At 48.1% G+C, this 24,542-nt stretch overlaps 1 protein-coding gene across 1 annotated transcript in view; it reads left to right on the top strand.

Annotated features, from left to right (window-relative positions):
• Positions 1-325: 325 nt before the first annotated feature.
• Positions 326-24,542, top strand: part of LOC121553465 (receptor-type tyrosine-protein phosphatase beta) — a gene marked incomplete at its 3' end in the record, with an annotated part of 33,894 nt that continues 9,677 nt past the window's right edge. The window contains 12 exon segments of the mRNA XM_045208405.1: positions 326-886; positions 1,148-1,427; positions 13,059-13,185; positions 13,187-13,317; positions 17,497-17,760; positions 18,680-18,996; positions 19,206-19,470; positions 19,894-20,160; positions 21,175-21,438; positions 21,780-22,043; positions 22,385-22,648; positions 22,989-23,252. Coding sequence (XP_045064340.1) covers positions 809-886; positions 1,148-1,427; positions 13,059-13,185; positions 13,187-13,317; positions 17,497-17,760; positions 18,680-18,996; positions 19,206-19,470; positions 19,894-20,160; positions 21,175-21,438; positions 21,780-22,043; positions 22,385-22,648; positions 22,989-23,252 — 2,785 coding nt within the window.

The following is a 24,542-nucleotide window of genomic DNA, read 5'->3' on the forward strand; positions in this document are numbered from 1 at the left end:
TCCAGACAACACTGTAGATCTGTGAAAATGTCAACGGAAACTGTAGTTTTTGAGGTTTGATGTTGTTGTCATACCCAACAGACTATGCCCATGTGCCGGAAATGGAAAACTAACTAGAATAGAAAATACATTTCCGAGCTCTGAGGTTTACTGAAAGTTTTGGTTTCATCGAGCCAGGCTTGAGAGAGAGAGAGAGAGAGAGAGAGAGAGAGAGAGAGAGAGAGAGAGAGAGAGTATATACAGGAAGGAAAAAGGAGTGGACTACCTAAAAGTAGTTCTGGAGAACAAAGACTTTTGATGCCCTCTCTCTCTCCAAGGGGGAAAGTTTAGAGACATATTTTAAACACATCTATAAAAAAAAAGATGTTTTATTGAAATGTGCTTATAGAGACAGTATCAGCAAAGCAATATTTGACTGATACCCACCAAAGTGTAGCATTGTAGTGTTGCCTTATTCAGAGTCTAGGGGGTCTGGTTGAATGCGTTGGAAGCTTGGCGCTTGAGTCACACAAGCATTTTACTGGTTGAGGATATCCTGTAACGACTCAAGTATCTTACTGTTTGGAGGAGGTGGAATAGATGGAAGTCTCCAACAGAAACTGTGATCAGTTGTCTTCACACAACATCTACTAGGAGTGCTTACTACTGAATTATTATTTTCTAGGTGATTTTGGCACACCGCAACTGCAAGGCTTCAGAGGACTTTTGTTTTACTCAAGTGGATGAGGCATTTGTACTGATTGTCACATCTTTTGGAGTATGGTTTTGGATTATGCACTTTTGGATTTAAACTTTTTGGACGTGAATAATGTGTAAACCAACAATCAAAATGCTGAAATGTAAAGTTTTTTGTTTAACCCTTTGTGTGGCGTCAGGGATTCTCTTGGTAAGTCTAGAAAACTCTAATTTCATCCATCATATCCGATGAACCACTTAATAGAAGTCTCATCAAATGTACTAGTTTCTTCAAAAGTGTATATATTTTTATTTCTGTTAATTTATTTGGGAAAGGTTGCTGTAGGCTGGAGGGACATAGAAGCTGCTGTTATGTTGACGTGTTTTTTAAGTTTCACCAAAACATTTGGTCTCAAAAAGCATACACATGCTACACAATGTTATTTTGACACATTACATCATTTATTTTCAGTGTGTAACCGCCGCCGAGGACCAGAAATGTAGCATAAACGTGGCTGAGGCCAACGGCAGTATGGAATCTATAACATTAAGACTGACTACGGCGGGACAGGAGTGTAACTTCACTGTGTTATCTGTGGATAGTAGCTCTGGAGTAACACACTGTGTGAAAGAGGTGGAGGAAGACGGTATGTTTCAATGCCAGGTAGTGAGTTTGGAACCGGGAACATCATACATCCTGGAAATAATGTCAATGACTGATGAAGAACGGGCCAATGTCACCCTGCAGACCAGTAAGTAGGGGTTTTGTTGGGGATAATATGTTGGGGAAATAGATTATAGGTATTTTTCTTGATTTGTATATTTCGGAAAGTATTCAGACCCTTTGACTTTTTCCACATTTTGTTACGTTACAGCCTTATTCTAAAATGGATTAAATAGATACAAATCCTCAGCAATCTACACACAATACCCCATAATGACAAAGTGAAAACAGGTTTTTAGAAATGTTTGCAACATTTATTAAAATAAAAAAACATAAATACCTTATTTACATATGTATTCAGACCCTTTGCTATGAGACTCGAAACTGAGTTCAGGTGCATCCTGTTTCCATTGATCATTCTTGAGATGTTTCTACAACTTGATTGGAGTCCACCTGTGGTTAATTCAGTTGATTGGATATGATTTGGAAAGGCACACATCTGTCTATATAAGGACCCACAGTTGACAGTGCATGTCAGAGCAAAAACCAAGCCATGTGGTCGATGGAATTGTCCGTAGAGCTCCGAGACAGGATTGTGTCGAGGCACAGATCTGGGGAAGGGTACCAAAACATTTCTGCAGCATTAAAGGTCCACAAGAACACAGTGGCCTCCATCATTCTTAAATGGAAGAAGTTTGGAACCACAAAGACTCTTCCTAGAACTGGCCGCCCAGCCAAACTGAGCAATCGGGTGAGAAGGGCCTTGGTCAGGGAGGTGACCAAGAACCCGATGGTCACTCTGACAGAGCTCTAGAGTTCCTCTGTGGAGATGGGAGAACCTTCCAGAAGGACAACCATCTCTGCAGCACTCCACCAATCAGGCCTTTATGGTAGAGTGGCCAGACAGAAGCCTCAGTAAAAGACACATGACAGCCCACTTGGAGTTTGCAAAAAGGTACCTAAAGGACTGTCAGACCATGAGAAACAAGATTCTCTGGTCTGATGAAACCAAGATTGAACTCTTTGGCCTGAATGCCAAGCGTTACGTCTGGAGGAAACCTGGCACCGTCCCTACGGTGAAGCATGGTGGTGGCAGCATCATGCTGTGGGAATGTTTTTCGGCGGCAGGGACTGGGAGACTAGCCAGAATCGAGGGAAAGATGAACGGAGCAAAGTACAGAGAGATCCTTGATGAAAACCTGCTCCAGAGCACTCAGGACCTCCGACTAGGGCGAAGTTTCACCTTCCAACAGGACAACGACCCTAAGCACACAGCCAAGACAATGCAGGGGTTGCTTCAGGACAAGTCTCTGAATGTCCATGAGTGACCCAGCCAGAGCCCGGACTTGAACCTGATCTAACATCTCTGGAGAGACCTGAAAATAGCTGTGCAGCAATGTTCCCCATCCAACCTGAGAGAGCTTGAGAGGATCTGCAGAGAAGAATGGGAGAAACTCCCCAAATACAGGTGTGCCCAGCTTGTAGCGTCATACACAAGAAGACTCGATGCTGTAATCGCTGCCAAAGGTGCTTCAACAAAGTACTGAGTAAAGGGTCTGAATACTTATGTAAATGTGATATTTCAGTTTCCTATTTTTTTATAAATTAGCAAACATTTCTAAAAACCTGTTTTTGCTTTGTCATTATGGCGTATTGTGTGTAGATTGATGAGGGGAAAAAACAATTTAATCAATTTTAGAATAAGGCTGTAACGTAACAAAATGTGGAAAAAGTCAAGGGGTCTGAATAGTCCTCCTGAGTGGCGCAGTGGTCTAAGGCACTGCATCGCAGTGCTAGCTGTGCCACTAGAGATCCTGGTTCAAATCCAGGCTCTGTCGTAGCTGGCCGCGACCGGGAGACCCATGGGGCAGCGCACAATTGGCCCAGCGTCGTCCAGGGTAGGGGAGGGAATGGCCGGCAGGGATGTGGTCCTCTGTAGCTCAGCTGGTAGAGCACGGCGCTTGTAACGCCAGGGTAGTGGGTTCGATCCCCGGGACCACCCATACACAAAAATGTATGCACGCATGACTGTAAGTCGCTTTGGATAAAAGCGTCTGCTAAGTGGCATATTATAATATTATTATGTAGCTCAGTTGGTAGAGCATGGCATTTGCAACGCCAGGGTTGTGGGTTCGATTCCAGTATAAAAAATAACAATGTATGCACTCACTAACTGTAAGTCGCTCTGGATAAGAGCGTCTGCTAAATGACTAAAATGTAAATGTAATACTTTCCGAAGGCGCTGTATAATAATATGAATTGTGTACAGGAAATGTGTAGTTTAGTCAGTGTTTCATAACCACTCGTTATCATTGATATTTATGGAGTAATGCATTTATAATGTCTTAAATCCACGTCGTTAGCTTCTCTGACTGTGTTCTTATGGTTGCCACGTTTAATTGACTCTACTCTTGGATACATAGTGTAGTCTGTGATGCTGGCCCCAGCATTAAGGTTCCTATTCTACTATGAGTTGCAACAGGCTTTTCCACTTGTCTCCTAGGATGGAGAGAGCTCTCTGTTGCCTGTCATCACATCATACAGACAGTGTATTTTTGTTCATTTCATCTGGTTTTCCCTTGGCTTCACTGATATGACCACAGGAACTGGAACCCTGCTGAGAGAGAGTGATAAACCAGTAAAAGTGTGTGGTGTGTGTGTGTGTGTGTGTGTGTGTGTGTGTGTGTGTGTGTGTGTGTGTGTGTGTGTGTGTGTGTGTGTGTGTGTGTGTGTGTGTGTGTGTGTGTGTGGGTGGGTGTGCGTGTGTGTGTTTGCCTGCACATGTGTGCAAGCGTGTGTCCGCGCATGGCTCTACAGATGTAGGATCTTAATTTGATCCCTCTTTTGTTGCTGTGAATTTTCCTGGAAATGCAAACTTGTAGTGTATTTGAGTTTTAAAAAAGCTTTTAAAGTTTGCAATTTCCACTTTGAAATGTAATACTTGATTTGCCCTAACGTAACGTAAAAACTAAACAATTTATCAACCCTAATAAAAATGTCCATTATATATAATCCACATAACAATTCACATTTCCTGTTGCTGCAGGATTATTTTCCTGCTGTAGAAAACTGGCTCAAATGAAGATCCAACATCTGTATGCGTGAACACACACTTGGCAGGGGCCCAGAACAGAAGTGTCTGACCTTAAGTGTGTATTTCCAGACTCTCTCTCTCTCTCTCTCTCTCTCTCTCTCTCTCTCTCTCTCTCTCTCTCTCTCTCTCTCTCTCTCTCTCTCTCTCTCTCTCTCTCTCTCTGTCTCTCTCTCTCTCTCTCTCTCTCTCTCTCTCTCTCTCTCTCTCTCTCTCTCTCTCTCTCTCTCTCTCTCTCTCTCTCTCTCTCTCTCTCTCTCTCTCTCTCTGTCTCTCTCTCTCTCTCCTCTCTCTCTCTCTCTCTCTCTCTCTCTCTCTCTCTCGCTCTCTCTCTCTCTGTCTCTCTCGCTCTCTCCTCTCTCTCTCTCTCTCTCTCTCTCTCTCTCTCTCTCTCTCTCTCTCACTCTCTCTCTCTCTCTCTCTCTCTCCAATTCAATTTCAATTTAAGGGCTTTATTGGCATGGGAAACGTGTGTTAACATTGCCAAAGCAAGTGAAGTAGATAGTAAACAAAATTGAAATAAACAATAAATATTAACAGTAAACATTACACTCAGAAGTTTCAAAAGAATAAAGACATTTCAAATGTCATATTATGTATATTTACAGTGTTGTAACAATGTGCAAATAGTTAAAGTACAAATGGGAAAATAAATAAACATAAATATGGGTTGTATTTACAATGGTGTTTGTTCTTCACTGGTTGCCCTTTTCTTGTGGCAACAGGTCACAAATCTTGCAGCTGTGATGGCACACTGTGGTTTTTCACCCAGTAGATAAGGGAGTTTATCAAAATTGGGTTTGTTTTCGAATTCTTTGTGGATCGCTGTAATCTGAGGGAAATATGTGTCTCTAATATGGTCTCTCTCTCTCTCTCTCTCTCTCTCTCTCTCTCTCTCTCTCTCTCTCTCTCTCTCTCTCTCTCTCTCTCTCCCCCTCTCTCTCTCTCCCCTCACCCCAGCTATTTCCTGACTCCATTGTTCCTTTGTACTAACGGATACAGGGAGTCCAGGGGGTGGAGGGGACGGGTGGCGGGCTGGACACTGTGTTTGGTTCACAGGGCCTGGGCTGATTAGGGTGCATGGCACCGCTCTCGACCTTCTCAGCACGCTGTGTCCCCTTTAACAGACTCTGGTCATACATCATACTAAGACCTTTAACAGACTCTGGTCATACATCATACTAAGACCTTTAACAGACTCTGGTCATACATCATACTAAGACCTTTAACAGACTCTGATCATACATCATACTAAGACCTTTAACAGACTCTGATCATACATCATACTAAGACCTTTAACAGACTCTGGTCATACATCATACTAAGACCTTTAACAGACTCTGATCATACATCATACTAAGACCTTTAACAGACTCTGATCATACATCATACTAAGACCTTTAACAGACTCTGGTCATACATCATACTAAGACCTTTAACAGACTCTGATCATACATCATACTAAGACCTTTAACAGACTCTGATCATACATCATACTAAACACCGCTCCTGTCTGGGCACACTGCCCTCCATCAGTTGGAATATCACTTCTTATCTATAGCTATTTTTAACACAGAATAGAAGTGGCATTTAGACAATCCATGGCTAGAGTTATCATACTAACATTTAAACTAATTGGAAGGAAATAAATAATGATTTGGAACGGGACCTATTCTCATCCTTGTCATTTCAATGTGACTGTAGACATTAGTTAACCCACCACTGTACCCACCCAGAGGGGCGCCTGCCTGCCTGCCTGGGATAGGGAGTCAGGGCTCGCCCCCTGCCCCCCCCCCGCCCATCTAAAAGGTCCCCTTTATCTCCACGTTCCCATCGTCCCCTCCCAGCGGGGCCCGGGGCCGGACCGGGGCTGAAGCCGTGGCCAGAGAACTTTAAACAGCTATGAAACAATCATATCTCCTTCCGCCATCTCCACCACGCACCCCTCTGCTGGTCTGTTCTTAGAGCCTCTCTGCTGGTCTGTTCTCAGAGTCTCTCTGCTGGGCTGTTCTCAGAGCCTCTCTGCTGGTCTGTTCTCAGAGCCTCTCTACTGGTCTGTTCTCAGAGTCTCTCTACTGGTCTGTTCTCAGAGTCTCTCTACTGGTCTGTTCTCAGAGTCTCTCTGCTGGTCTGTTCTCAGAGTCTCTCTACTGGTCTGTTCTCAGAGTCTCTCTACTGGTCTGTTCTCTGAGTCTCTCTACTGGTCTGTTCTCAGAGCCTCTCTACTGGTCTGTTCTCAGAGCCTCTCTGCTGGTCTGTTCTCAGAGTCTCTCTACTGGTCTGTTCTCAGAGTCTCTCTACTGGTCTGTTCTCAGAGCCTCTCTACTGGTCTGTTCTCTGAGTCTCTCTACTGGTCTGTTCTCAGAGTCTCTCTACTGGTCTGTTCTCAGAGTCTCTCTACTGGTCTGTTCTCAGAGTCTCTCTACTGGTCTGTTCTCAGAGTCTCTCTGCTGGTCTGTTCTCAGAGCCTCTCTGCTGGTCTGTTCTCTGAGTCTCTCTACTGGTCTGTTCTCAGAGCCTCTCTACTGGTCTGTTCTCAGAGTCTCTCTACTGGTCTGTTCTCAGAGTCTCTCTACTGGTCTGTTCTCAGAGTCTCTCTACTGGTCTGTTCTCAGAGCCTCTCTGCTGGTCTGTTCTCAGAGTCTCTCTACTGGTCTGTTCTCAGAGTCTCTCTACTGGTCTGTTCTCAGAGTCTCTCTACTGGTTCAGTTCTCAGAGTCTCTCTACTGGTCTGTTCTCAGAGCCTCTCTACTGGTCTGTTCTCAGAGTCTCTCTACTGGTCTGTTCTCAGAGTCTCTCTACTGGTCTGTTCTCAGAGTCTCTCTACTGGTCTGTTCTCAGAGTCTCTCTACTGGTCTGTTCTCAGAGTCTCTCTACTGGTCTGTTCTCAGAGCCTCTCTGCTGGTCTGTTCTCAGAGTCTCTCTACTGGTCTGTCCTCAGAGTATCTCCACTGGTCTGTTCTCAGAGTCTCTCTACTGGTCTGTTCTCAGAGTCTCTCTACTGGTCTGTTCTCAGAGTCTCTCTACTGGTCTGTTCTCAGAGTCTCTCTGCTGGTCTGTTCTCAGAGTCTCTCTACTGGTCTGTTCTCAGAGCCTCTCTACTGGTCTGTTCTCAGAGCCTCTCTGCTGGTCTGTTCTCAGAGTCTCTCTACTGGTCTGTTCTCAGAGTCTCTCTACTGGTCTGTTCTCAGAGTCTCTCTACTGGTCTGTTCTCAGAGTCTCTCTACTGGTCTGTTCTCAGAGTCTCTCTGCTGGTCTGTTCTCAGAGTCTCTCTACTGGTCTGTTCTCAGAGCCTCTCTACTGGTCTGTTCTCAGAGTCTCTCTGCTGGTCTGTTCTCAGAGTCTCTCTACTGGTCTGTTCTCAGAGCCTCTCTACTGGTCTGTTCTCAGAGCCTCTCTACTGGTCTGTTCTCAGAGTCTCTCTACTGGTCTGTTCTCAGAGTCTCTCTACTGGTCTGTTCTCAGAGTCTCTCTACTGGTCTGTTCTCAGAGTCTCTCTACTGGTCTGTTCTCAGAGTCTCTCTACTGGTCTGTTCTCAGAGCCTCTCTACTGGTCTGTTCTCAGAGTCTCTCTGCTGGTCTGTTCTCAGAGTCTCTCTACTGGTCTGTTCTCAGAGCCTCTCTACTGGTCTGTTCTCAGAGCCTCTCTACTGGTCTGTTCTCAGAGTCTCTCTACTGGTCTGTTCTCAGAGTCTCTCTACTGGTCTGTTCTCAGAGTCTCAGCCTCTCTACTGGTCTGTTCTCAGAGCCTCTCTACTGGTCTGTTCTCAGAGCCTCTCTACTGGTCTGTTCTCAGAGTCTCTCTACTGGTCTGTTCTCAGAGTCTCTCTACTGGTCTGTTCTCAGAGTCTCTCTGCTGGTCTGTTCTCAGAGTTTCAGCCTCTCTACTGGTCTGTTCTCAGAGTCTCTCTACTGGTCTGTTCTCAGAGCCTCTCTACTGGTCTGTTCTCAGAGCCTCTCTACTGGTCTGTTCTCAGAGTCTCTCTACTGGTCTGTTCTCAGAGTCTCTCTACTGGTCTGTTCTCAGAGTCTCTCTACTGGTCTGTTCTCAGAGCCTCTCTACTGGTCTGTTCTCAGAGTCTCTCTACTGGTCTGTTCTCAGAGTCTCTCTACTGGTCTGTTCTCAGAGTCTCTCTACTGGTTCAGTTCTCAGAGTCTCTCTACTGGTCTGTTCTCAGAGCCTCTCTACTGGTCTGTTCTCAGAGTCTCTCTACTGGTCTGTTCTCAGAGTCTCTCTACTGGTCTGTTCTCAGAGTCTCTCTACTGGTCTGTTCTCAGAGTCTCTCTACTGGTCTGTTCTCAGAGCCTCTCTACTGGTCTGTTCTCAGAGCCTCTCTACTGGTCTGTTCTCAGAGTCTCTCTACTGGTCTGTTCTCAGAGTATCTCCACTGGTCTGTTCTCAGAGTCTCTCTACTGGTCTGTTCTCAGAGTCTCTCTACTGGTCTGTTCTCAGAGTCTCTCTACTGGTCTGTTCTCAGAGTCTCTCTACTGGTCTGTTCTCAGAGTCTCTCTACTGGTCTGTTCTCAGAGCCTCTCTACTGGTCTGTTCTCAGAGCCTCTCTACTGGTCTGTTCTCAGAGTCTCTCTACTGGTCTGTTCTCAGAGTCTCTCTACTGGTCTGTTCTCAGAGTCTCTCTACTGGTCTGTTCTCAGAGTCTCTCTACTGGTCTGTTCTCAGAGTCTCTCTGCTGGTCTGTTCTCAGAGTCTCTCTACTGGTCTGTTCTCAGAGCCTCTCTACTGGTCTGTTCTCAGAGTCTCTCTACTGGTCTGTTCTCAGAGTCTCTCTACTGGTCTGTTCTCAGAGCCTCTCTACTGGTCTGTTCTCAGAGCCTCTCTACTGGTCTGTTCTCAGAGTCTCTCTACTGGTCTGTTCTCAGAGTCTCTCTACTGGTCTGTTCTCAGAGTCTCTCTACTGGTCTGTTCTCAGAGTCTCTCTGCTGGTCTGTTCTCAGAGTCTCTCTACTGGTCTGTTCTCAGAGCCTCTCTACTGGTCTGTTCTCAGAGTCTCTCTGCTGGTCTGTTCTCAGAGTCTCTCTACTGGTCTGTTCTCAGAGCCTCTCTACTGGTCTGTTCTCAGAGCCTCTCTACTGGTCTGTTCTCAGAGTCTTTCTACTGGTTTGTTCTCAGATTCTCTCTACTGGTCTGTTCTCAGAGTTTCAGCCTCTCTACTGGTCTGTTCTCAGAGCCTCTCTACTGGTCTGTTCTCAGAGCCTCTCTACTGGTCTGTTCTCAGAGTCTCTCTACTGGTCTGTTCTCAGATTCTCTCTACTGGTCTGTTCTCAGAGTCTCTCTGCTGGTCTGTTCTCAGAGTTTCAGCCTCTCTACTGGTCTGTTCTCAGAGTCTCTCTACTGGTCTGTTCTCAGAGTCTCTCTACTGGTCTGTTCTCAGAGCCTCTCTGCTGGTCTGTTCTCAGAGCCTCAGTCTCTCTACTGGTCTGTTCTCAGAGTCTCTCTACCGGTCTGTTTTCAGAGTCTTTCTACTGGTCTATTCTCCAAATCTATCTACTGGTCTGTTCTCAGAGCCTCTCTACTGGTCTGTTCTCAGAGAATATAAACCTGTAGTTCTATGAAGTTCTGTGTTGTTCTGTTTTTGTTCTGATGAGACATTTTATAACAGCGCCAGTCATTCCTCTCAGAGAGTAGAGACCTGTAGCTCTATGTAGTTTCTGTGAAGATCTGCCTGCCATCACTCCACTCCTAATGAAACATTCATCAGCATTATTCATCAGTCATTCCCCTGACCCTTCATTCCCCTGACCAGTCATTCCCCTGACCAGTCATTCCCCTGACCAGTCATTCCCCTGACCAGTCATTCCCCTGACCAGTCATTCCCCTGACCAGTCATTCCCCTGACCCTTCATTCCCCTGACCTGTCATTCCCCTGACCAGTCATTCCCCTGACCCTTCATTCCCCTGACCAGTCATTCCCCTGACCAGTCATTCCCCTGACCAGTCATTCCCCTGACCAGTCATTCCCCTGACCAGTCATTCCCCTGACCCTTCATTCCCCTGACCAGTCATTCCCCTGACCAGTCATTCCCCTGACCAGTCATTCCCCTGACCAGTCATTCCCCTGACCAGTCATTCCCCTGACCAGTCATTCCCCTGACCAGTCATTCCCCTGACCCTTCATTCCCCTGACCAGTCATTCCCCTGACCAGTCATTCCCCTGACCTGTCATTCCCCTGACCAGTCATTCCCTTGACCCTTCATTCCCCTGACCAGTCATTCCCCTGACCAGTTATTCCCCTGACCAGTTATTCCCCTGACCAGTCATTCCCCTGACCAGTCATTCCCCTGACCAGTCATTCCCCTGACCAGTCATTCCCTTGACCCTTCATTCCCCTGACCAGTCATTCCCCTGACCTGTCATTCCACTGACCAGTTATTCCCCTGACCAGTCATTCCCCTGACCAGTCATTCCCCTGACCTGTCATTCCCCTGACCAGTTATTCCCCTGACCAGTCATTCCCCTGACCCTTCATTCCCCCGACCAGTCATTCCCCTGACCTGTCATTCCCCTGACCTGTCATTCCCCTGACCCTTCATTCCCCTGACCAGTCATTCCCCTGACCAGTCATTCCCCTGACCTGTCATTCCCCTGACCCTTCATTCCCCTGACCAGTCATTCCCCTGACCAGTCATTCCCCTGACCAGTCATTCCCCCTGACCAGTCATTCCCCCTGACCAGTCATTCCCCTGACCCGTCATTCCCCCTGACCAGTCATTCCCCTGACCCGTCATTCCCTTGACCAGTCATTCCCCTGACCAGTCATTCCCCTGACCCTTCATTCCCCTGACCAGTCATTCCCCTGACCAGTCATTCCCCTGACCAGTCATTCCCCTGACCCGTCATTCCCCCTGACCAGTCATTCCCCTGACCGTCATTCCCTTGACCAGTCATTCCCCTGACCCTTCATTCCCCTGACCAGTTATTCCCCTGACCTGTCATTCCCCTGACCAGTTATTCCCCTGACCAGTTATTCCCCTGACCAGTCATTCCCCTGACCAGTTATTCCCCTGACCAGTCATTCCCCTGACCCTTCATTCCCCTGACCAGTCATTCCCCTGACCAGTCATTCCCCTGACCTGTCATTCCCCTGACCTGTCATTCCCCTGACCCTTCATTCCCCTGACCAGTCATTCCCCTGACCAGTTATTCCCCTGACCAGTTATTCCCCTGACCAGTCATTCCCCTGACCAGTCATTCCCCTGACCAGTCATTCCCTTGACCCTTCATTCCCCTGACCAGTCATTCCCCTGACCTGTCATTCCACTGACCAGTTATTCCCCTGACCAGTCATTCCCCTGACCAGTCATTCCCCTGACCAGTCATTCCCCTGACCAGTCATTCCCCTGACCAGTCATTCCCCTGACCCGTCATTCCCCTGACCAGTCATTCCCCTGACCCTTCATTCCCCCTGACCAGTCATTCCCCCTGACCAGTCATTCCCCTGACCCGTCATTCCCCCTGACCAGTCATTCCCTTGACCCTTCATTCCCCTGACCAGTCATTCCCCTGACCCTTCATTCCCCTGACCAGTCATTCCCCTGACCAGTCATTCCCCTGACCAGTCATTCCCCTGACCAGTCATTCCCCTGACCCGTCATTCCCCTGACCAGTCATTCCCCTGACCAGTCATTCCCCTGACCCGTCATTCCCCTGACCAGTCATTCCCCCTGACCAGTCATTCCCCTGACCAGTCATTCCCCCTGACCAGTCATTCCCCCTGACCAGTCATTCCCCTGACCCGTCATTCCCCTGACCAGTCATTCCCCTGACCAGTCATTCCCCTGACCAGTCATTCCCCTGACCAGTCATTCCCCTGACCAGTCATTCCCCTGACCCTTCATTCCCCTGACCCTTCATTCCCCTGACCCTTCATTCCCCTGACCTGTCATTTCCCTGACCTGTCATTCCCCTGACCCTTCATTCCCCTGACCCTTCATTCCCCTGACCCTTCATTCCCCTGACCTGTCATTCCCCTGTCCTGTCATTCCCCTGACCAGTCATTCCCCTGACCCTTCATTCCCCTGACCTGTCATTCCCCTGACCAGTCATTCCCCTGACCCTTCATTCCCCTGACCCTTCATTCCCCTGACCCTTCATTCCCCTGACCTGTCATTTTCCTGACCTGTCATTCCCCTGACCCTTCATTCCCCTGACCCTTCATTCCCCTGACCCTTCATTCCCCTGACCTGTCATTCCCCTGTCCTGTCATTCCCCTGACCAGTCATTCCCCTGACCAGTCATTCCCCTGACCCTTCATTCCCCTGACCCGTCATTCCCCTGACCTGTCATTCCCCTGACCTGTCATTCCCCTGTCCTACTTCATAGTTCTCTGTGTATTTCTGCGTAGCACCCCTTCTCTGGTGATTATATTTTCTAACACCTCTTATTTATCTAACTGGTCTGTTATGTTGCCATTGTTATGACAGTGATCCAACCCTGACATAGTGACTGCTTTTGGATCAGATTTTGAAATATGATTGAAGAACTTGTTTGCTTGAATATCAAAACATTTACCTGTGCTTTATAAGTGAATTCCCAACATGACTTTTGTTTAAACTTAGCTTGATGTATGGCATCTTCTTTCAGTCACTGACAGCCCGTTCTATCTCTCAGGTCCATCGACGGTCAGTGGCCTACAGGTGTCTAAGGCCTCAGACAGCCTGGGAGTTTCCTGGCAGCCTGGCCCAGGGAGGACTGAGCGCTTTCAGGCTACTGCTGTTCGACCGAGTGGGTGTGGTGAGGAACCTGACTCTGGAGAGCACCGCTACAGACTACACTGTCACCGACCTGGTCCCGGGGCATGTGTATAACATCACCATGGTGACGGAGGCAGGGGGACGCCAGAGTACCACCTCAACACAAATACAGACAGGTAGGGATTCAGTCGTGATATGGGATTAATTGGAATGGACTCTCCTTCGATGACATCAGCGTCTGTAACAGTATCGTAACATCTATCTGTAAGGTAGAGTCATCACTATATTTAGAAATACACATTCAATTGTAGCTATCAAATCATACCGCACCAAATTCCAGGAAAGCATGTGCTTCGGTGATCAGCAATTTATTTTAAGCCTTGAGCTTCTCACACAGTCATCAGCCCACACAAAGAATGGTATACTGAGTATATGGGAAGAAGCCAACCACTCCTCTGCTCTCTGCACCCTGTGGTTCTGAGTACATGGGAAAGACTGAGTGTCGGGGTCTGGTATGGACACAAGGGCCAAGCCTGCTTTCTTTCCCAACAGAGTCCCTACCCACCCAAGCCTGCTTTCTTTCCCAACAGAGTCCCTACCCACCCAAGCCTGCTTTCTTTCCCAACAGAGTCCCTACCCACCCAAGCCTGCTTTCTTTCCCAACAGAGTCCCTTCCCACCCAAGCCTGCTTTCTTTCCCAACAGAGTCCCTACCCACCCCAAGCCTGCTTTCTTTCCCAACAGAGTCCCTACCCACCCAAGCCTGCTTTCTTTCCCAACAGAGTCCCTACCCACCCAAGCCTGCTTTCTTTCCCAACAGAGTCCCTTCCCACCCAAGCCTGCTTTCTTTCCCAACAGAGTCCCTTCCCACCCAAGCCTGCTTTCTTTCCCAACAGAGTCCCTACCCACCCAAGCCTGCTTTCTTTCCCAACAGAGTCCCTTCCCACCCAAGCCTGTGTTAGTCTTTAACTGTCCAGGTTTGGTGTGAATTTTCCACAATATTTTCATCCATCGTAAACCTCTGTCCAAGGCTGACTTTCTTTCTTTCTTTCTTTATTAGCATCCCCATTAGCTTTTGCAGAAGCACCAGCTATTCTTCCTGGGGTCCACAAAAAAACATGAAACATGACAAGTAACAAAACACTGATACTCTGATAGACAAGGACAGTCACACATATGTAAAATACAACCATATACAAACAATACAACAAAAAAATGATGTGTGGAAACTGAATTGTTTTAAGATGGTCATACCAAGGATTATTTAGCTATTTGATTTAGAATTTAAGGTATCAAAAAATATATAGAAAAATTGTTGGATAAAACATGGAAGTTGGCATTACTGCTATTAGCCAATCGAAACACATTGAATAACATATTCACTACATGGAACAACAGATAGTCCCCCCAAAAATCTAAAGGAAGTTTGTCCTGAAGTGTCTGTCCTATATCTGAGAGATCAGAAAGATCAGCAAATTATTATTATTGAGTTTTATCCCCTTATTATAGGCACTAAACTATCTCCATATATACAGTGGGGAGAACAAGTATTTGATACACTGCCGATTTTCCAGGTTTTCCTACTTACAAAGCATGTAGAGGTCTGTAATTTTTATCATAGGTACACTTCAACTGTGAGAGACGGAATCTAAAACAAAAATCCAGAAAATCACATTGTATGATTTTTAAGTAATTCATTTGCATTTTATTGCATGACATAAGTATTTGATCACCTACCAACCAGTAAGAATTCCCGCTCTCACAGACCTGTTAGTTTTTCTTTAAGAAGCCCTCCTGTTCTCCACTCAATACCTGTATTAACTGCACCTCTTTGAACTCGTTACCTGTATAAAAGACACCTGTCCACACACTCAATCAAACAGACTCCAACCTCTCCACAATGGCCAAGACCAGGGAGCTGTGTAAGGACATAAGGGATACAATTGTAGACCTGCACAAGGCTGGGATGGGCTACAGGACAATAGGCAAGCAGCTTGGTGAGAAAGCATTAACTGTTGGCGCAATTATTAGAAAATGGAAGAAGTTCAAGATGACGGTCATTCACCCTTGGTCTGGGGCTCCATGCAAGATCTCACCTCGTGGGGCATCAATGATCATGAGGAAGGTGAGGGATCAGCCCAGAACTACACGGCAGGACCTGGTCAATGACCTGAAGAGAGCTTGGACCACAGTCTCAAAGAAAACCATTAGTAACACACTACGCCGTCATGGATTAAAATCCTGCAGCGCACGCAAGGTCCCCCTGCTCAAGCCAGCGCATGTCCAGGCCCGTCTGAAGTTTGTCAATGACCATCTGGATGATCCAGAGGAGGAATGGGAGAAGGTAATGTGGTCTGATGAGACAAAAATAGAGCTTTTGGTCTAAACTCCACTCGCCGTGTTTGGAGGAAGAAGAAGGATGAGTACAACCCCAAGAACACCATCCCAACCGTGAAGCATGGAGGTGGAAACATCATTCTTTGGGGATGCTTTTTCTGCAAAGGGGACAGGACGAGCTGCACCGTATTGAGGGGAGGATGGATGGGGCCATGTATCGCGAGATCTTGGCCAACAACCTCCCTTCCCTCAGTAAGAGCATTGAAGATGGGTCGTGGCTGGGTCTTCCAGCATGACAACGACCCGAAACACACAGCCAGGGCAACTAAGGAGTGGCTCCGTAAGAAGCATCTCAAGGTGCTGGAGTGGCCTAGCCAGTCTCCAGACCTGAACCCAATAGAAAATCTTTGGAGGGAGCTGAAAGTCCGTATTGCCCAGCGACAGCCCCGAAACCTGAAGGATCTGGAGATGGTCCGTATGGAGGAGTGGGCCAAAATCCCTGCTGCAGTGTGTGCAAACCTGGTCAAGACCTACAGGAAACGTATGATCTCTGTAATTGCAAACAAAGGTTTCTGTACCAAATATTAAGTTCTGCTTTTCTGACGTATCAAATACTTATGTCATGCAATAAAATGCAAATTAATTACTTAAAAATCAAACAATGTGATTTTCTGGATTTTTGTTTTAGATTCCGTCTCTCACAGTTGAAGTGTACCTATGATAAAAATGACAGACCTCTACATGCTTTGTAAGTAGGAAAACCTGCAAAATCTGCAGTGTATCAAATACTTGTTCTCCCCACTGTACTTCCATAAATGTTTTTTAACTGGTACCGGGGACCTTCAGACGAGTCTTGTGAGAGTCCTAGAGCAAAACGGAGGACACCATCGTGTTCGTGAGAGTCTCATCTTTCAACAGAGTGGTCGTAATAGGCCAAACCTGTCGGACGCTACAAATGTTTTCATGAGAAGACTGATTTTCGGAATCTCATGGTCTGACAACACCACTTTAGCTCTGCCACCTTTCTATATCGGCGGATGAGGTGGATTGAGACGCAGCCCATGAAACAAAAAAAAAAGCTGAAACAGACGGATTTTGATGTGTATTTTTTTATGAAGTTATTTCGATTTCCGCCGGGGTGCAGGATTGTAGGCTAAGGGTTAAGATGTCTTTCCTTTTACTCAAGAATGGGGTTTGTTCTCTCTATCTCTCTCTCTCTCTCTCTCTCTCTCTCTCTCTCTCTCTCTCTCTCTCTCTCTCTCTCTCTCTCTCTCTCTCTCTCTCTCTCTCTCTCTCTCTCTCTCTTTCTCTCCCTCCCCCTCTCTCTCCTTCTCCCTCCCCCCTCTCTCTCTCACTCCCTCTCTCTCCCTCCTCCCCTCTCTCTCTCTCTCCCCCTCTCTCTCTCCCTCTCTCTCCTCTCTCTCTCTCCCCTCCCTCTCCCTCTCTCTCTCTCTCCCTCCCCCTCTCTCCCTCTCTCTCCCCTCCCCCCTCTCTCGCTCTCTCTGTCTCTCTCTCTCTCCCTCTCTCTCTCTACCTCTCTCTCCCTCTCCCTCTCCCTCCCGCTCACTCCCCTCCCTCTCTCTCCCCCTCCCCCTCGCTCTCTCTCTCTCTCTCTCTCTCTCTCTCTCTCTCTCTCCCTCTCTCTCCTCTCCCTCCCCTCTCTCTCTCTCTCTCTCTCTCTCCCTCCTCTCTCTCCCTCTCTCTCCCCCTCTCTCTCTCCCTCTCTCCCTCTCTCTTGCTCCTTCTCCTGTCCCCTCTCTCCCCCTCTCTCTCCCCCTCTCTCTCTCCCTCTCTCCCTCTCTCTCTCTCCTTCTCCCTCTCCCTCCCTCTCCCTCTCCCTCTCTCTCTCTCTCTCTCTCTCTCTCTCTCCCTCTCCCTCCCCCTTCTCTCCCTCTCTCTCCCCTCCCCCTCTCTTCTCTCGCTCTCTCTGTCTCTCTCTCTCTCTCCCTCCTTCCCTCTCTCTCCTCCCCTCCCCACCTCCCCCTCCCCCCTCTCTCTCTCTCCCTTCTCTCTCTCCAGTGCCCTCTGCCGTCGCCAACCTGAAGCTAGAGAACAATAACATCCAGGACAGTTTGAGGGCATCATGGAGTCAACCCCAGGGTGATGTGGACTCTATAGTTGTGACCCTGTCCTCGTCTGGAACCACCCCTCTGGAGGAGACCGTGTCATCTGACACCACAAAGGCCCTCTTCCACCAGCTGACACCCGGACGGACCTATCAGGTGTCTGTCACCACCAAGAGTGGAGAGCTCTCCAGCCAATCAACTGCCTCGGCTAACACAGGTGTATAGAAAATATCTTATAAACCAGGACAAATTCTGTGGCGTGGTCAGGAAAACGTCTTGTCCCTAGTCTAGTAGGCTAACAATTAGTGTTCTCAGAAAAGCACTGAAGCCTTTCGTTTGTTGAGAGGAGCACACTTCCTGTTGAAGAGGGCCTCTGCTATTAAAGCCAAGGGGATACGGGGGGTGGGATGATTATTCCCCTCAAATGTGACTGTTTAATTTAAACACTCTGTTAAGAGTTCAGCAAGAGCTAACTATGTGATTACATTTCATGGATTAATCAAGTGGATAAGAATTTGTCCATTATGTAGTTGTGTAAAGTCGTCCGCGTGCTTCCCAGCCGAAACTGTTCGGAAGAGTTTGTGCATATATTATGACGACATTTTGTGACGTTTTTTTGTTCGTGAGGGTTTTTTCGGCTTTGGTGAGGGTATTTTCGGCTGTTCGGGCAACACAACCATTTTTCTGGAGGAAAGCCGAAGTCGATAGCCGAAGTCTACACCCCTTCGTTGGTGATTGGTCAACTGTAGGGATTCTTCAATAAAGTCTTTGTTATTATTCAACGAGAGAAGACTAGTTTTCATGCCATTTTTTGTCATTGAGATGTAAATGTCAAAATGAATGACAGATTCCTTGAGTTATCTTAGATTAATTCAGGCTATCTACGGTGTCTCAAAATGGACAAACAGTACTAAGGTCTTTTAAGGGAGTATGGAGCACACTCATTCGGTTAGGCGCACGTCGAACTGAAGTACGCTGACGCCTTAAGGGTATTACTTCTTACCTTTTAGAGAGTTGCTATAGAGCAGTAGATTGCCTTACCTTATCAGGCCTTTATAAATGAACAAAATGAAATACTCCAGACTGGTCCTTTAACTGGTCTGTCTAATCAATATTCCTTCTTCTCTCCTTCCCAGTCCCAGATAAAGTGTCCCAGCTCTCTATGGTGGCGCTGGATGACTCCAACTCTCTGAAGGTGACGTGGGCTCCCCCTGGTGGAGACTGGGAGAAGTACACGGTGCTGCTGTTGAATGGGACCCAGACTCTGGATAACAGGACCGTGGAGAAGGGGGTGGTGGAGTACACCTTCTCTGGCCTGGGACTGGTCCCTGGGAGGACCTACAGGGCTGGGGTCAGAGTGGAGAGTGCCGGGGAGCACGGCACCGTGGAGTACTGCCACAGAGGACTAGGTGAGCTACACAACAACAGAATGGAGCAGGAGAAAGATACGGTCGTCAGTAAGAATGAAAAAAGAACTCATGACATCATCATCTCATCCTTCTCTCTATTTCTTCAAACCTTCTTTCTCCCCTTCTCTTCTTCCCTTCCCTTCCCTTCCTCTCTCTCTCTCTCTCTCTCTCTCTCTCTCTCTCTCTCTCTCTCTCTCTCTCTCTGTCTCTCTCTCTCTCTCTCTCTCGCTCTCCTCTCTCTATCTCTCCCTAGCTCCTAAGCCCCGTCTCAGAGCTCCATATCCGCCATGCTGACGAGACCTCCCTCAGCGCCCTGTGGAGTCACGCCCCCAACTCAGCCAGGGACGGCTACACCGTGGAGCTTCGCCATGCCAACGCCACGGTTGCCACGAGAGACCTGACCCGCGACATGAGGGAGTGCACCTTCAACGTGCTCACGCCCGGACGCCTGTTCACCATCACCGTGACAACCAAGAGCGGGGAGCTCAACAGCTCTGTCTCGGTGCTAGGGAGGACAGGTGAGAGGGTTGCTATAGCACCTGTATGGATATTTATACACAACACACTGAAACAGAGGGACTCAATGATACTGTCCCTTTGTAGCTGAGGTCATCTCTATGGTAAGACTTTTATTTATCCAAACAGAGGGACTCAATGATACTGTCCCTTTGTAGCTAAGATGTTTATCCAAACAGAGGGACTCAATGATACTGTCCCTTTGTAGCTAAGATGTTTATCCAAACAGAGGGACTCAATGATAATGTCCCTTTGTAGTTGAGGTCATCTCTATTTATCCAATCAGCACGTACAAATATGCTTTTACTTTGTTTCAGTTTCCAGGTAAAGCCTGACTCACAAAGGGCAATAATGAGCCTGCTGAGATAAAATAAGCTCTATTTACAAAATGGAGACTGACAGTAACTGAGCCTGTCTGTCTGCAGTCCCCATGGAGGTGAGCCGTGTCCACCTGAGCAGCCGAGGCCACGTGGACAGCTTACAGGCAAGCTGGGAACTCCCCCCTGGAGACCTGGACTACTGCAGCCTGGAGCTCCTCCACAACAACCAGGCAGTGCAGAACCACACCGTCCCAGCCAACACCACCTCTCTGCAGCTCAGAGACCTCAGGCCTGGTGCCTCCTACAGGCTGGTGGTCAGTACTGTCAGTGGCGGGATGGTGTCGAAACAGGCCGTGGCTGAGGGACGCACTGGTAAGTAAAAATATTAGGAACAGTTCATATTTATGCATTTACTCAAATGTATCATCCACATGAACAGAAACTGACCGACACGTGAGCCAGGCGTTTGTTTTGGGCGTTGTCCTGTATGTTCTTCCTGGTAGTCTTGTCCATTACTGCTGTGTGTGTATGTACAGTATGTAATATAATAATATCATAATAATATGCCATTTAGCAGACGCTTTTATCCAAAGAGCCTTACAGTCATGTGTGCATACATCTTTACGTATGGGTGGTCCCGGGGATCGAACCCACTACCTTGGCGTTACAAGCGCCGTGCTCTACCAGCTGAGCTACAGAGGACCGCGGGACCACGGGACCATATAGTGAAGGCCAGGCATTCTTTATTCTATGCTTAGAGATGTGTTGTATAAGAGTGGATGCCTGACAATCGTGGTAAATCAGTCATTGTTATGGTGATTGTCACCAACATTAATTATAAGATACGATCTCCGAGAGACAAACGTAATATTGTGTTCCAACACAAAAGAGAATGTCTGGAATGTTCAGGAAGCTTTTGTTTTCAACTACAAAAAAACTCTCCAAGGTCCCGTTCAAAGACTTCCTGTCTGACCACAATTCTCTTCCCCAGGAAAGTTCTGGTTATTTTGGGCCCCACCACTTCCTCCTTTTAATTAACTCCGGGGGGGGCAGGGGTTGATGAAAACAAACACCACTTTCAGATAACATTCAGACAACTTTCGTCTAACTTTCAGCTGACCGGATAGAAATGAAGGACACTTGAACTAAACCTTTCTCTTCTCACTATTATATATTTAATCAAGTCCGTCGTTAACCTTTCAAAATGTTAAAAATTCCAAAAATAAATTGTGTGTTGCAGGAGTAATGTCCGGATGTACAAAATGAATGGAAGCCAAATAACATGAAACCGTACTCTTTAGCTCAGCAGGCAACACAGTTTCGGGGTCGCAGGATTTTTAACCCAGTCGACCTCACTACCCTTCAGCCCATTCTGTCCCTTCACAGTGCCAGCTGGGGTCGGAGAGGTGACGGTCAGTAACAACGGCCGTCCGGACTTCCTGGGGGTGTCGTGGCAGCCGGCGGTCGGAGATGTGGACAGTTACCTGGTCCTGCTGAAGGACCGCGAAAGGACTGTACACACCCTGGTGGTGTCCAAGGCCAGCCCAGAGTGTGTGTTCAACTCCCTCAAGTCAGGGAGGCTGTACACCATCTCCATAGCAACCCGCAGCGGCAGCTTCGAGAACAACACGGTGGTGACGGCTCGTACACGTAGGTCACACACACCGACACACACACACACACACACACACACACGCATTCACACACACACCATCTCTTGTGCCCCTCATCTTGATCACTATGTGTCCCTCTGCTAATATAGCTACATGGATGAATGTGTTAATATTGATCAAATAACCTAATGGCAGATTGTTGTCTTGTGATCTAGGACACAAACTGTTCAATTGGTAGGGAACATTTGGAGGAAAATCTTTTGGAGAAAATGTGTATCTCTTAAAATAACAACAGTGTTGTGTTTAATGAAAAACATCCACATCCTATTTGACCTCTTGACCTCATGACATCTCCTCCACCCCTCACCCCTTACCCAGAACCCTCCAGTGTCCAGAACCCCAACGCCATCCACTCTGCCAGGGACGACTTCCTGAAAGTCTACTGGCGTCATGCGGCCGGAGACTTGGACCGTTACGAGGTGGTCATCAAGTACAACAACACGGTCCTCCAGAACCAGACCGTGGCGCGGTCGCAGAACGACTGTGTGTTCAGCTCCCTGGTCCCTGGGAGGCTCTATACGGTCACTGTCAGCACCTGGAGCGGAGAGTACCAGTCCAGTGTGTCTACTGACGGGAGGACGTGTGAGTTTATTACACGTTCTGTGATGATGTGGCTATTGCTACGACGGTGTTGTCAGGAGGTTTAAGTGAAATGCTGTACTGCTGAATATTCTGTGTGGACAAGTCCATGGAAACCAATATACAACTTATTTGGAAGAATTTGTATGTGTGAAATCTAGAATTTCGCACATGGGAATTGTATCCTACGATCACAATCAGTAACATTTTGCAGCGCAAAGCTAACCTTAAACTAGTGGGCATCATGGGTCAAATTCCCCTCAGCCAATGAAACCATTGAGCCCTTTGGTGTTGTGTGACTAGTTTAAATCTTTAAATAAAGTTATATTTGAATGTCTCCATAGTCCCCTCTGCGGTCCGGAGCCTGGGCCTGGGTGACAGTGGTACAGGTGATCTGGTGGTCACCTGGTCTCCAGCACTGGGGGACGTTGACCACTACGAGGTCCAGGTCCTCTTCAACGACACGCGGGTTTACCCGCCAGTAACCCTGGGCAACGAGGCCCGCGACCACCGCCTGACCTCGCTCACCCCGGGACGCCTGTACAAGATCGTGGTGTCCACCTTCAGCGGACCTTACCAGAGACCGCAGTTCATCGAGGGCAGGACAGGTCAGTCGGGACACAGAGTGGGCAACAGACAGGGTTGATTTTCTAAATAACCTCACGTTGCATTTCATAGCATTTCTGTCACAGATATTACAGGTAAAACAACAGAATAACCTATTGTCATCACCTTCTAGAACATCATCTAAAGATTTTTTTAAAACATAACATTGTTTTTCGGCGAATCTTTCCTTTAACTTATTTTGCTCTAAGTGCCAATTTTTTGTTAGTGTGATCCACATTGTGAGTGCCACATTCTGACCCATCTCCACTCTCCTCCATCCCCCCTCTCTTCCCTACTGTCTCTCTACCTTCTCTCTCAACCTCCTCCCCCCCCCCCCCCCAGTCCCCAGCCAGGTGAGGAACCTCCATGCCCGGCCAGGGGACCAGGCTGCCAGCCTGAGGGTGTCCTGGACCCCTGGTGATGGGGACGTGGACATGTACACCGTGTCCCTATCCCAGGGAGGACACCTTCTGGAGACCAGACCTGTCCCCAAACACGTCACTGAGCTGGACTTTCAGGGTCTGGTACCAGGACAGCTGTATGGGGTCGAGGTTCAGTCCCTGAGTGGAACACTGGTCAACAATTCAACGACTACTGGACGAACAGGTGAGAAGGAGGGGGGAGGGAGGGAGAGAGGCGGGTGGGGACAGCTCAGTCCCTGAATGGAACACTGGTAAATAACAGCGCTGCTACTGGACGAATAGGTGAGAGGGAATGCTCAGGATATACCTGTATGATAATAAATAGCTTAGACTAGAGCCATTAAGGTACACAGGGCTTTGTCTTGGAGTATAGCGGAAAAACAATTGCCATTGTCATTTGCCATCACAATCTTCATGGAAAAGACGAATTCCAAAATCATTGGAAACTGAATCTCTTCAGAACAAGTTCAGAGTTCAAGAGTACAGTATAACCCAGCCAGCCATGGGTGATGTCTAACAGATCCCTGTGTCTGTCCAGTCCCGCTCCCAGCCGTGGGTGATGTCTAACGTCTCCCTGAATCTGTCCAGTCCCCTCCAGCCATGGGTGATGTCTAACGTCTCCCTGAATCTGTCCAGTCCCCTCCAGCCGTGGGTGATGTCTAACAGATCCCTGTGTCTGTCCAGTCCCCTCCCAGCCATGGGTGATGTCTAACGTCTCCCTGAATCTGTCCAGTCCCCTCCAGCCGTGGGTGATGTCTAACGTCTCCCTGAATCTGTCCAGTCCCCTCCAGCCGTGGGTGATGTCTAACGTCTCCCTGAATCTGTCCAGTCCCCTCCAGCCGTGGGTGATGTCTAACGTCTCCCTGAATCTGTCCAGTCCCCTCCAGCCGTGGGTGATGTCTAACGTCTCCCTGAATCTGTCCAGTCCCCTCCAGCCGTGGGTGATGTCTAACGTCTCCCTGAATCTGTCCAGTCCCCTCCAGCCGTGGGTGATGTCTAACGTCTCCCTGAATCTGTCCAGTCCCCTCCAGCCGTGGGTGATGTCTAACGTCTCCCTGAATCTGTCCAGTCCCCTCCAGCCGTGGGTGATGTCTAACGTCTCCCTGAATCTGTCCAGTCCCCTCCAGCCGTGGGTGATGTCTAACGTCTCCCTGAATCTGTCCAGTCCCCTCCAGCCGTGGGTGATGTCTAACGTCTCCCTGAATCTGTCCAGTCCCGCTCCCAGCCATGGGTGATGTCTAACGTCTCCCTGAATCTGTCCAGTCCCCTCCAGCCGTGGGTGATGTCTAACGTCTCCCTGAATCTGTCCAGTCCCCTCCAGCCGTGGGTGATGTCTAACGTCTCCCTGAATCTGTCCAGTCCCCTCCAGCCGTGGGTGATGTCTAACGTCTCCCTGAATCTGTCCAGTCCCTTCCAGCCGTGGGTGATGTCTAATGTCTCCCTGTATCTGTCCAGTCCCGCTCCCAGCCATGGG

Source organism: Coregonus clupeaformis, chromosome 28, assembly GCF_020615455.1.
Source record: "Coregonus clupeaformis isolate EN_2021a chromosome 28, ASM2061545v1, whole genome shotgun sequence".
Classification (NCBI taxonomy): Eukaryota; Metazoa; Chordata; class Actinopteri; order Salmoniformes; family Salmonidae; genus Coregonus; species Coregonus clupeaformis.